General features: G+C 38.7%; 2 protein-coding genes across 3 annotated transcripts; one reads left to right on the top strand and one right to left on the bottom strand.

Moving 5' to 3' along the window:
- Positions 1-1,777: 1,777 nt before the first annotated feature.
- Positions 1,778-9,180, top strand: LOC144013550 (E3 ubiquitin-protein ligase NEURL3-like). Its single transcript, XM_077512562.1, has 4 exons — positions 1,778-1,922; positions 3,288-3,800; positions 6,418-6,558; positions 6,646-9,180. The coding sequence occupies exons 2-4, from the start codon at positions 3,302-3,304 to the stop codon at positions 6,825-6,827; spliced, it is 822 nt and encodes a 273-aa protein (XP_077368688.1). The 5' UTR covers positions 1,778-1,922; positions 3,288-3,301; the 3' UTR covers positions 6,828-9,180.
- Positions 8,872-11,586, bottom strand: LOC144013551 (ADP-ribose glycohydrolase OARD1-like). 2 transcript variants are annotated; one of them, XM_077512565.1, is made up of 6 exons: positions 11,513-11,586; positions 11,207-11,255; positions 10,907-11,072; positions 10,698-10,756; positions 10,473-10,585; positions 8,872-9,900 (listed from the first exon to the last, which is right to left on the bottom strand). In XM_077512565.1, exons 2-6 carry the CDS (start codon positions 11,222-11,224, stop codon positions 9,753-9,755), a joined length of 504 nt encoding a protein of 167 aa, XP_077368691.1. In that variant the 5' UTR covers positions 11,225-11,255; positions 11,513-11,586; the 3' UTR covers positions 8,872-9,752. The 2 variants fall into 2 exon arrangements, with proteins under 2 accessions (XP_077368691.1, XP_077368690.1); XM_077512564.1 differs by lacking the exon at positions 11,513-11,586 and adding an exon at positions 11,409-11,484.
- Positions 11,587-12,258: the final 672 nt, after the last annotated feature.

The following is a 12,258-nucleotide window of genomic DNA, read 5'->3' as shown; positions in this document are numbered from 1 at the left end:
ATTGAAATCGCTGGTTATTGGATCTAGATTTTCAGCTGTTGGTCCATTTCCATCGACAAAATCCATAGGAAATTTAATGTACAGGGACTTAAGGGAAGGCAGGGAGCAGCCGATCATCTTTTCCGCAGAACCAATCACCCGCTGCAGCTTGGCAAGATCTTTTGCCGCTGTGGATGGGAACCAGAGGATAACGGATTTGGTGCGGATGGATTCTATCCGTGGCATAGATGCAACTGCTGCTACATCCGGGCCACTGAGCTGTCACTCAAAAACAATCAGCCAATGAAATTGCATTCTCTATTAAGCCCACTCACCCATGAGGTTTGTGTCAAAACTCAGAAGCAAAAGTCTGAGCTTTTACGAAAAATGAGCACGCGCAAATGGAGCGTAAACGAAAAACGAGGGAGCGTAAACAGGAAAACAGTGAGCGTAAATGAGAAATGATGTCACCGAGAGAACGTTTTAAGTCATAGTTTTTGTTAGCAAAATTTTTGCTTGAAGCAAAAAGTTTTACACTTCAAGAAGTTTTGATGGATTCTTTTTAGCTTTGTTTACGTTTCAAGAAGTTTTGCGCGATTCATTTTGGCGATTCACTTTTTGAAGCAAAAAGTTTTGTTTACACTTCAAGAAGTTTTGCTTGATCACTTTTAGTTTTGTTTATGTTTCAAAAAGTTTTAATTGATTCTTTTTAGTTTTGTTTACGTATCAAGAAGTTTTGCGCAATTCATTTTGGCGATTCACTTTTTGAAGCAAAAAGTTTTGTTTACACTTCAAGAAGTTTTGCTGGATCACTTTTAGTTTTGTTTATGCTTCAAAAAGTTTTAATTGATTCTTTTTAGCTTTGTTTACGTTTCAAGAAGTTTTGCGTGATTCATTTTGGCGATTCACTTTTTGAAGCAAAAAGTTTTGTTTGCACTTCAAGAAGTTTTGCTTGATTACTTTTAGTTTTGTTTGTTTCAAAAAGTTTTAATTGATTCTTTTTAGCTTTGTTTACGTTTCAAGAAGTTTTGCGCAATTCATTTTGGCGATTCACTTTTTGAAGCAAAAAGTTTTGTTTACACTTCAAGAAGTTTTGCTTGATCACTTTTAGTTTTGTTTATGTTTCAAAAAGTTTTAATTGATTCTTTTTAGCTTTGTTTACGTTTCAAGAAGTTTTGCGCAATTCATTTTGGCACAAATTTGATTCCATACACTTGAGCCAGTAACAGCGCTGCCTCTCAGCATGGTCGTTTTGAAAAGCCAATCAATCACATCTTCAAAACATCAACGTGTTAGTTGCCAGGGTACCTACGCGTAAACCCTGCACTGTCATAAAACCACGTTTTTGGGGGGCTGCAACCTCCCAAATACGCACAAGGCTCACCCATTCTTATGCTCGTTTGAGTTAGCATTCATGGCTAGCGCTCTGCAACCAAACTAGAAAGGGGAGAAAAAAAACAAAAACGCTAAGGACCCACGTGGGGAAGCGATTAACTCGTGGCATGTGGTCCAATCCGGTAGTCTCCCTTTGGTTCGCATGGCCAATGGCATCGTAAAAGGTCCTCCTTTGCCTTCGTCGTCCATGCAGGAACCAGTCCCAGCCATATCATGGTGATTGACATGTTGAACAGCCAATGAGATTAAAAGTCCTCGTCGAGGTCCTCTGCATTTTTTTTTTTTTAATTAAATTATTATTATTTTTTAAACAGAAAGCCAGCTCTCCGGCTTTGTGACACGGATGATCGCGCGTCATAAAGGGGCATATCTCTGATTGGCTTGCTTTTATATGATGTCAAAATAATGTCTAAATGGTTAATATAGCCTGAAATATAGCTATAATAGAATTGTGACAAGTTGTGACAAGTTTTGATCAGACTTGACATGGGGTTTCGAGGGTCACTGAAGGTGATGCTCGGATAAACCGCTGTTTTGGAAAATCCTGTGTAAGATGCTCATTTTCTGTCCTATTATTGTCAAACTTGAACTGCAATTAGGGAAGACCTCAAGCTTTGATCCTGTAGTGTTGTCAAGTCCTAGTCACCATTAGGGATGTCACGATACCAGAAATTTAGTAGTCGATGCCGATACCATTGAAATTCCACCATTCTCGATGCCATTTCGATACCATGGTAAAAATAGAAAATACATTTTTTTTTTAAATCCCCTGTACTTCAACATACACTCCTTTATTAGAAGTGAACAAACAACACTGTGTGCTTAAACCGACCAATTGGCATGTAGCTTCAAAGCATTAAAATTAATTAATGTATTTATTTATTTTTTATTCAAAACTTCCATTCCTCAGTGCCAGTAGCTGTTGAATTTATGAGCTGTGCATGTATGTGAGATTACAACGAAACAGCATTGTTGACCAAAAAGGCTTCGCTTCCTTGATGGCTTTATTGTAGCTCAATTCAAAGTTTATCTAAAGAATATGGATTATAAATATTATACTTTCAGACAGGGGCATCGCACAAAATCAAGACTTCCATATTTAACTCACAATGGGCGGCGGGGGGGGGGTCTGGAGTCGTCATGGGAGCTGATAGATACTTTAAGTCTTTGACTGCCAAACGTTATAAAAAAACAAAAAAAAACAAAAAACGGTGCCAGCCGATTTGGAGCATTGTCACTCATCTTTCAAAGCAAACAGAATATTGCACGGTATGACAACATAAATATGGTGGATACCATATGAAAGATTGGATTCCATTCTTTCATGAGAAAAAAAAAAGTATGTTTCTACCTTATTCTGTTCTTAAGTAATCACCATTTGAAATTAGGTCATTTGAGTGACATAAGCGAAAATACAAAAATATTAAGAGAAAAACAAGCTTTTTGTGAAAAGATACATTTTTTTTTGCATTTTTTCTGACTTTGACACTAATATTTTTTTGTTTAGTGACAAGGCAGCGCTCACAAGACGTTGCGCTGCCCATTGAGGGAGAGAAAAAAACAAAACTTAATAAACGTAAATTAACGTTTTTGGCGGCATTCATTAGGAATTTAGAATACGTCATTAAACGTTTTTGGCGTTTTTGTGTCGACCATGGGGCTCACAGATGTGCTTAAGGGTCCCTAAAAAGTATTAATGCAATCATTAACTTTTGTGACGACGTCCAGCCTGCACCTTGATCTGTTTAAGTGTATTGCAGCCTATTATGTACTGTCTTGAAAGAAGAAGTAACTTTTTTTCTCGTTCTCATTATTATTATTGATTTGTTGTTTTGATGATGTTGTTTTTCCAAAGTGAAACCTTTTGAGTCCAAAATAATTGATTGTGTCATCATGCATCTTTTACCTTGCAGATGTTGAGTCAAAGATGTCGGAAAGATGTGATGTCCTGTGCCGGACACCGCTGAAGTTCCATCCGCGGACTGTAGGAGAAATGGTCCAGCTGAGTCAGGGGTGTCGCCATGTCAAGAGGTCAAACGGCACCTTCAGAAACGGCCTTGTGTTCAGCAATCGTACCGTGGGCGTCCAGGAGCGTATTCGGCTCTGGATTGAGTCCCATTCCCCCAGCTGGCACGGAGCCATGCGAGTGGGCTTCACCACCGTTTCTCCAGATTCACGGTCTCTGCCCCTGCCCAGATCGGCCATCCCTGACCTCACTGAAACCCCCGGACACTGGGCCGCTCCCGTGCAGGAGGAGTTCTGCAAGGCTGGATCGGAGCTGGAGTTCTGGGTGTCCAGCTCGGGCAGCTTGTATGTTTCATACCAGAGGGGCTGCACGCGCGAGCTATTAAGTGGAGTGGATGTCAAGCGTCCTCTTTGGGCCATGATTGACGTATATGGTCAGACATCCTCCATTCTTCTCTTGGGTAGGTTTCATGTTGGACATGTAGTTTGAATGTAGCTCAAGGGTGTCCAAACTTTTTTGTTCCAATAGTCACACACATGGAAATGGAATTCTTCACCTTATATCTATCCTAACACGCTAAAACCAATCCATGAGTGGAGGTAAATCCCAGCAAGGCATGTAGTTTTAAACCAAGATTTTATCAGGATTTCTGGGTCGGCTGGGGCCTAATAACACACACCATTAGATTCGTCCATGTACTGAGCAGCAGCAAAATCCAATTCTCCACATTCAGAACCAAAACGAGCAATCTCTACTATGATGACCTTTACACAGAATAGAAGTGCAGCAAACATTCACAATTCACATTATTTGCTACTCTAATTGAATCGCTAAATATACCAGGGAGGAATAATAAAACAATGGTTGGAAGTACAATTTTTGCTAAGGCATTTATGAATAATGAGTTGAAGTAAGTAAGGGATGTCCCGATACGATCACGTGATCGTAAATTGGGCCAGATCACGTTGTTGCTGACTCAATCTGTATCAGACGTCTCCCGATCAGGACGAAATTGATGAGTTTATTTTATTTATTTATTTTTACAGCTTTTTTTTTTAAATTAAATCTGGGGTTGGGCAGTTCCACAGAGTGAAACTCCATTTTCCACACAGTGTGTGCGGCATGGCGTCACTCTACTACAGTGGCACTATTATTGCCATCTAGCAGCTGCGCTAAACAAGGAAATGGCGTCGAGGAATTTGGAAGTAGAAAAACTAAGTTATCATCTTTAATGTGGAAAGCGGAGGCGGTGCGACTTGCACTGTGTGAAATGTGTTGGTTCCCCGCTGCACCTCATCACTAGCGCCCTTCGAAAGGAGCCTAGCCTAGCCTAGCCTAGCGAAAACTATAGGTGCGTTTCCATTACCCTTTTTCGCAAAAATAAAAGCGATATTGAACTATTACAATTTCGAATTGTTGGTGTTTCCATTGAAGAGAGTTTCGCTTCTGAGGCGCAATTCTCGGAATGTCCCGTCTCGCGAGACCTCGCTGTTCTATAGGAGGCGCTCATGTTGTTTACGGTAGACGGACGCCCGGTGTAGTTATATTACTTTAAAAACACTCACCCCTCATCGGGCGGTTTTGGGCATTTAGTGTTGGTGTTGTTGTGTCCCTCGGCAGTCAGCAAGCAGTTCCGACACGAAAGCGAATGGCCCCGTACTTCCTACTTCCTGTAATCCTAAAATGTTGTTGTTCCCACGCAGAGGCGGGTTATAAATTGTTAAAAGTTTCTGATGTTTTCTGGCGTCCTCGCTGCTAAATTAACCAGATATGGCAGGGCAGGATTTCAAGCTCTCCTCTCCTTCAACTTCTCGAAGGAGGTTCGCTCGATTACACCTCTCTCTCTTTTGCGCTTATGACGTGCAGTAGCCGATACAAATCACTTCAGGGTGTAAAACTAAAATACAAAACCGAAATTAATAATTCTCAAAACAAATAGTAATTGCAAGTTAAAAAAAATACACATAAACAACGTGTTACAGTCCTGATATGTTAAGATTAAATACATTTTGTTTGCTTGCTCTTCAAATGCAGCCTTTTGTTTATTGTGAAGTTGGCTTGTTTCACACACATATCAGCTGTATTTTTTCTTCCTAAAGTAAAACATTAGGTTAGCTCATCAATTTGTGTTAAGTAGAATGCTTTATAACGGCTACAGTCGTCAAATAGAAAACTCTTGTGAAAATTTAATGTATACTGGTTAATAATAGCCTTTTGAGTAACTCATAGATGTGCCAAAAGAGGGGGGTTTAAATTGTTTAGTTAGTTTAACCACTGTCTGCTCGGAATCGGCCGATCTCAAAATTAGGTGACTCGGACTCAGGTCCAAAAAAAGTGTGATCGGGACATCCCTAGAAAGTGAGGTCAAATCAGAATAGGACTTGCAGTTGCTTCATCCTATTCCATTTTGAACAGTAAGTCTTTTCTTTTGGAAATTAGTTTCTTTGAAGTCATTATTATCCATCCATCCATCCATTTTCTTGACCGCTTATTCCTCACAAGGGTCGCGGGGGGTGCTGGCGCCTATCTCAGCTGGCTTTGGGCAGTTGGCGGGGTACACCCTGGACCGGTTGCCAGCCAATCGCAGGGCACACAGAGACGAACAACCATCCACACTCACAAGCACACCTAGGGACAATTTCGAGCACCCAATTAACCTGCCATGCATGTATTGGAATGTGGGAGGAGACCGGAGTACCCGGAGAAGACCCACGCGGGCACGGGGAGAACATGCAAACTCCACCTGGACTCGTACCGGAGTCCTCAGAACTAGGAGGCGGACGTGCTAACTATTATTATTATTATTATTATTATTATTATTATTATTATTATTATTATTATTATTATTATTAGTATTATTATTATTATTGAGAACAGCACAATTGTTAAATTATGCTCTTGTTTTATTGTCATTTTAAATGTTCGAAATAAAGTTGGAAGATAAATTGGCATTATTCATTTTAGTTGTGTGCATTTTTGCAATTTTAGAAAATCTCTGGAAAACAGACAAAACACAAACTACGAGAGGTGTTTGATGTCCACACTTTTAAGAATAAAGCCCTCTCTTTTTTCTCCAGGTCGTGAGGAACACACAGTTTTGACCTCCTTGATGTCTGATGATGATGATGATGATGATGATGATGATGATGAAGATGATGATGATGGTGATGAAGATGATGATGATGATGATGATGATGACTTCCTGCCAGAGACAACAGGTGGGAAGTCTGTCTTCATACAAGCAATCAATGTGATTTGCATGAACAGTGATGAGCCACTTTTGTGGCACTTGTGTCTCTTGCCAGATGGAGACGGAACAACCTGTGTGGTCTGCATGGACCAGGAAGCCAACGTCTCTCTGACTTGTGGTCACCGCTGTTTGTGTCAAGCATGCAGTATCAGGGTCTACGACGATTTTGGTATCTGCCCCCTGTGCAGGCAGAACATTGAAGAACCACCGGAGGATTTTGAGTTCGATGATGAGTGACAATGACAATCTGTCGAGGCATCTTCTTCTGTTTACTGATGTTTTAGTTGCTTGTTTCCACTGTTAAATGTAAAATGTATAAATGTACAGTATGTATTATGTATGTAAATGTAAACATGAAACAAAATAATGCTATACCACTGGAAAAGGAAGATCGCTATTCATCTCTTTGTGGGACGCCGTTGCATGTCAAGTTTATTCAGATTTCAAATCGGGTCTTCCCATTTAAAAAAATAAATAAATAGAGATTAATCTTTGTCAGAGCTTAAATGTTGCCATTATAAAACCTTACGCATAATGTTTTACAGAAGACTAACATTCTTAATGGACATGCATAATAGACTCCAATCACCTGCTGTAAAATGGATAATTGGATGTATGATATAAATACCTTCAAAAACTCATGAAATACTGAGGAATGAATAATAATGTGTGACAAAGATTTCCACATTTGCTTTAACATTCTTTATTGTCACATAAGATTACAAAGAGTTAACATCTGTATAACACAAAGTCAATGAAACACTTTGATAACACTACTCGGGAGCGATATTTTGCTAAGGACGTCGTTAATCAATGTTTTTGGCTGAACTGAGATATTGCGAGTCTTGATTAGACCTCCATTGTTGTGGTCATTTATAAAGATGTTTTGAACTTGAATTACTGGCTTTGCACATTCCGTTGAAAATGTGCTGTTTCAATTTAAGGTCTCACATATAACGTGTGCATGACCCATTAAATAATTGAGTTCGACGTGTCATATTTTACTAGATGATAAAATGGCCCAGAGATTGGCTGGCAACCAGTTCAGGGTGTACCCCGCCTAATGCCCGAAGCCAGCTGGGATAGGCTCCAGCACTCCCGTGAACCTTGTGAGGAAGAAGCGGTTCAGAAAATGGATGAATGGAAAATGGTTCTGATATACTTTATGTGTTTTGTTTACTATCCTTTGGCTCTCAAAGACTAGAAATGTGCTTGTGTAGAAATGAGACTTACCCTTTAGTGTAACCATGTTAAAACATAAGCACGTGCAATGATAAGGCCTAGTCTGTGATATCAATGGGATGTGTGACTATTGTGGTGTGTAATTTTTATACTTCTTATTGTTTTGTGTGCATTTGAATTGCATTGGGGATAGAATGAAAATCTTTACATCAGCGTTTTCCATTTATTTTGAACAATACTGTAATTCATGGTTCATACTAAAATTGATCAAATTGGATGAAAATACATTAATTTCATGTTTCAAGAAATAATGTAGTTCATTTGTTAATCATAGTTCATGGTTGATTTAATATAGAAATAGCATATTGCAAAAAACGAAGAAATCTGCTGAAATTAAATTTGATTAGTATAATAATCAGTGTTTAAAAGTATTACGAGACAACTGAGAGCTACACATACGTGCACATGAGAGCCAGTCAATGTGTGCTTTTCAGTTTCATTCTGACAGCTTTGAGCCACAATCACAAAACAAATGTTTGATTATGACTTATCTTGGACAAATAAACGGTACAGCACAAACTACTCATTTGCAAACAGTCTAGCTCTAATATTTTGTCTTAACTGGTGGCCCTGAAATGCAAAACACAAAAACAAATAAAACAACAAAAATCTTAAACACGCAAATAATACAGAAACAAAACACGAACAACAGCAAATAAAAAAACAACAACAAAAAACACATAATCAAGTAAATGAACCAAAACAAAAACTACATACAACAGCAAATGAAACACAATTTAACAAAACTACAACAAGCTAAAGACGTCCAAATATTTGTTCAAGGAGTTGGTGATGTGTGAATTTTGTATTGTCTAAATTACAGCTGTTTGGCCTTGGTTGAAGTTTTCGCCCTGTTGTGTTTTGTTCACCTTTTATCAAGATCAAGACGGATGTGTATAACACACCCTACTTTAAATTCGTCATTAAGCCATAATAAACCTTTATCACCATATTGGCCTACCGGTACACTAATTGAAGTGTGTGTCACCATATCATGAAAACAGACTAATAAAACCACAAAGTGAAAGCGAAAATAACGCCTTTTATATAATTTTATTTATATAGCACCTTTCATACATTCAAAATGCAACTCAAAGTGCTGGACATCCATAATACAAAAAAAAAAAAAAAACATACCACTCTCTTCTGTCTCCTCTTCAGGAGGAAAAACGCACAATCTATTATCAAACTAATCGGGAGAAACTTCATCATGCAACAAAGCAATGACATACAACACACTGCCAACAACAAAGATTTTCCTCAAGGGGAATGCTCATAGATTGGCCAAGTCAATCACCGGACCTTCACCCAATGATTTTTACCTCCTGAAAGAAACAAGAACTGAAAGAAGTTGGAGTAAAGGCTTGGAAAAACATTTCAAATGAAGAACGCAACTGGTGAAGTCAATGAGTCACAGGCTTGATGCACTTATTGGAAGTAAGGATTATGCCACCAAACATTAAATGCTATTCATTTTAAATTAATTAAATAATGTCTGTTCCAATGCTTTGGCTCACTTGAAAAGTGGGTGACTTCAAACAAAACGTGCTCTGTCCTGAGATGTCATGAAATAAAAGCTGGGATTTTGGAACTTGTCTCATATTCATCTGTTGATCTGAAACCCAAATGTCTTCAGTATACAACAAAAACAGGAATTGACATGACCATTTTGGAAGGGACTGTTTTAGCAAAAAAGCAGACCGTTTATTTCTTCTTGTGACTTAGATGATTAGACTACAATTTATGACTGATTCATGTGTAAAAACGTAAAAAATTCAACAGTATTCACATACTTTTCTCTCTCACCTCACCATCACATGCGCATTCATCTTACAGAGCAAAACAGGACATTTATTCTTTAATATCTGGGTCAGCTATTATAGAAACCCCAAAACGAATACTGCAAAACATTTCCACGAATCATCTGTTTGTGTTCTCCTTCATCTCAGAGGTCTCAGCTTTCACAGGGAGGCTGTAGACGGTGACAGCGATATCTGTGGGCTCAAAGATCTCTTCCAGCATCTCTGAAACTCGTTCCCACTTCAATTGATCCAAGCCACAGCCAATACTGCCAGGGAGACACAAACATACCGCTTTTACCAAACTTTTATCATCTTTAAAGAGAATTGTTAGACATATTTTTCCAATGAGAGACAAATTAAGTTTCTTATCTGCCCACGGTATTCATTGTACTCATTCAATGTAATGTACAAACCCAATTCCGATGAAGTTGGGATTTTGGTGTAACCATAAATAATAACAGAATACAATGACTTGAAAATCATGCTCAATCATCTTACCATTGTGTAAAGTACACACCAACAGCGTGTTCATACGTATGTATTGGTGTTAATGTATTATGTTATGTTTTTATGTTTTTTTGGGTTCTGTAAAGCGCTTTGTGACAGTTCAGGCTGTTTGAAAGCGCTATATAAATAAACTTGAGTTGAGTTTTAAAGAAAATCCAGTTTTCAAATATGCTGCTCCCGTGTCATGGAACACCTTACAAAACGATCTGAACTTATCACGCTTGGGAGAGTTTAAATCTATTGTAAAGGAACATGAAGCTAACACTATTGGACAATGTGACAAATTTCTGTTGAATGTATTTTTATACTGATATATTGATTAGGATCAAACCGAGGCATGGAAATTCGGGTGACTCCATTTTGGATACAGTGTGCTCTCATGTCCTCCAAGCTCTGTCTCAAGTTGTCATAGGTTGGCTTTTGGCTCGCCTTCTTCTTGGTGATCTAAAAATTGACAGAAGGAAAATCGTGTTTTTGTTGTTGTTGTTGTTGTTGTTTTTTTTAATTCCTCAAATGCACAAACATAATACTTCTACTTCAAGTATTTCATAATTACCAGATAGTACACAAAACGTTTTCCTCTCTTCAGTACAGCACACTGTCCCACCAGCTTCTCTGGTTGGTTAAATAAATAAATAAATAAATAAATAAATAAATAAATAAACTATTGCAGGTCGGCAAATAAGTCAAAAGTACAAAAGCTCCAAGAAAAAAAAAATCACCCCACCCCAAGAGTTCGACAATTCCTATACAGGCTTAACTTACTCTGTCCCTTTAGCTCCTCGACCCCGCTGAACTTCTGTTTGAAAATGACGGCGATGCCTGCCCCCATGCGGCAGTCCTCACTGATGCAGTGGGCCAGCGCCTCGTCAGTGGGACATGAGAACAGATCCCCCGTGACGTAAATTAGGCTGATTTTGTCTTTTGCCAACTAACCAGAAGAGGGTGACATTTCAGTTAGACTTGTTTTCAAAAATGAATCCATTCATACACTATCAAATAATGCTCCAAAATGACTTGCTTTAAAAAAAAATGTTTACGTGTGTGAAAATTGTGAATATTTACCCGCGACGTGTCAGACATGCCTGGTTGCGAGGACAATGACGTTGAAACGCTGGGGAACAAAACAAAACAAAACAAAACAAAAAACGGATATTATTGCTTTATGGTGCAGTCACTCGCACAACTGTCGAGTGTCGTCCTTCTATAGCCGATTGACAGTACACAGAGATTATTTTTTAACTTGTAAACAAGCACCGTTTGTCACCTTAAAAAAACTATTTGATTCGTCGTGGCGTCATCCATAGTCTCGTTTTATGTCGTTTTGTCTCGCGAGATTGTTCACATTTAATCCATTCTCTTAAAACTCACCGTATTTGAAATATAATCTTAGCTCAGGGGGTTCCGAAAGACAGCTTCAAGAACCAACACCGAGAACCGGATCGCAAAAAAAGGAAATAACTTTGTTTAAAACATGTATTTGATGCTCTTGTTTCTGGGTATCTTATTTTGAAAAGCAACCACTTCCGTTCTCGCAGCCCGCTTTTGTTTCTTCCTCAGTAAACAAATGACCGAGACACTTTGACTGGGAGCGCTTCTCTGGAAAGCAGAAATGAGCCAACTATGCGATAATACAACAGTACTACAGACTCATAAACAAAAGTGGGATTAAATTGAAAAAACAAAAAAAAGGTCCTATAAGTTAGGGATTCATCGCCTCACATAATCGCAACTCGTTAAGTACGTCGCCACATTGAAAAAGATAAACAACTGGAAACACTATTTTAGTTTTTTTGTTTGTTTTATTTTATTTTTCTAAATCTGCCACTGAGTCTGCCAGTCAGCGAATCTTGGAGCAGGTCCGTGGCCGTGAGCTAAATGTGATTCTTGAGGGCTATCTGGTGCCCGTGGGCACCACATTGGTGACCATTTTGTTCTTGTTCCTGTTTTCTTAAAATTAACACACAACTAAAGCATTGGACATTGAGTTATAGTTAAAGAGGATTAAAATTAACCATCGCTGATTCGGCACTATAGATGGATGGTTGATAGATATTAGTTGTACTGCGCCCCACTCGCCCCTACTTTGTCCTGCATGAAACCAATCACTTGTTTAC

This window comes from Festucalex cinctus, chromosome 2, assembly GCF_051991245.1.
Source record: "Festucalex cinctus isolate MCC-2025b chromosome 2, RoL_Fcin_1.0, whole genome shotgun sequence".
In the NCBI taxonomy this organism is placed as follows: Eukaryota; Metazoa; Chordata; class Actinopteri; order Syngnathiformes; family Syngnathidae; genus Festucalex; species Festucalex cinctus.
The sequence above is the reverse complement of the archived record's forward strand: the minus strand, read 5'-3'. Positions and strand labels throughout refer to the sequence as shown.

Bases quoted from the DNA above. Each gene is read 5' to 3' on its own strand.
- LOC144013550 (XM_077512562.1), top strand. From the start codon at position 3,302: ATGTCGGAAAGATGTGATGTCCTGTGCCGGACACCGCTGAAGTTCCAT. The intron at 3,801-6,417 runs GTAGGTTTCATG...TTTTTTCTCCAG, and splicing joins ATCCTCCATTCTTCTCTTGG to GTCGTGAGGAACACACAGTT. The intron at 6,559-6,645 runs GTGGGAAGTCTG...GTCTCTTGCCAG, and splicing joins CTTCCTGCCAGAGACAACAG to ATGGAGACGGAACAACCTGT.
- LOC144013551 (XM_077512564.1), bottom strand. From the start codon at position 11,446: ATGGATGACGCCACGACGAATCAAATAGTTTTTTTAAG. The intron at 11,256-11,408 runs GTGACAAACGGT...TTTGTTCCCCAG, and splicing joins AATCAAATAGTTTTTTTAAG to CGTTTCAACGTCATTGTCCT. The intron at 10,586-10,697 runs GTAATTATGAAA...GTCAATTTTTAG, and splicing joins AACGTTTTGTGTACTATCTG to ATCACCAAGAAGAAGGCGAG.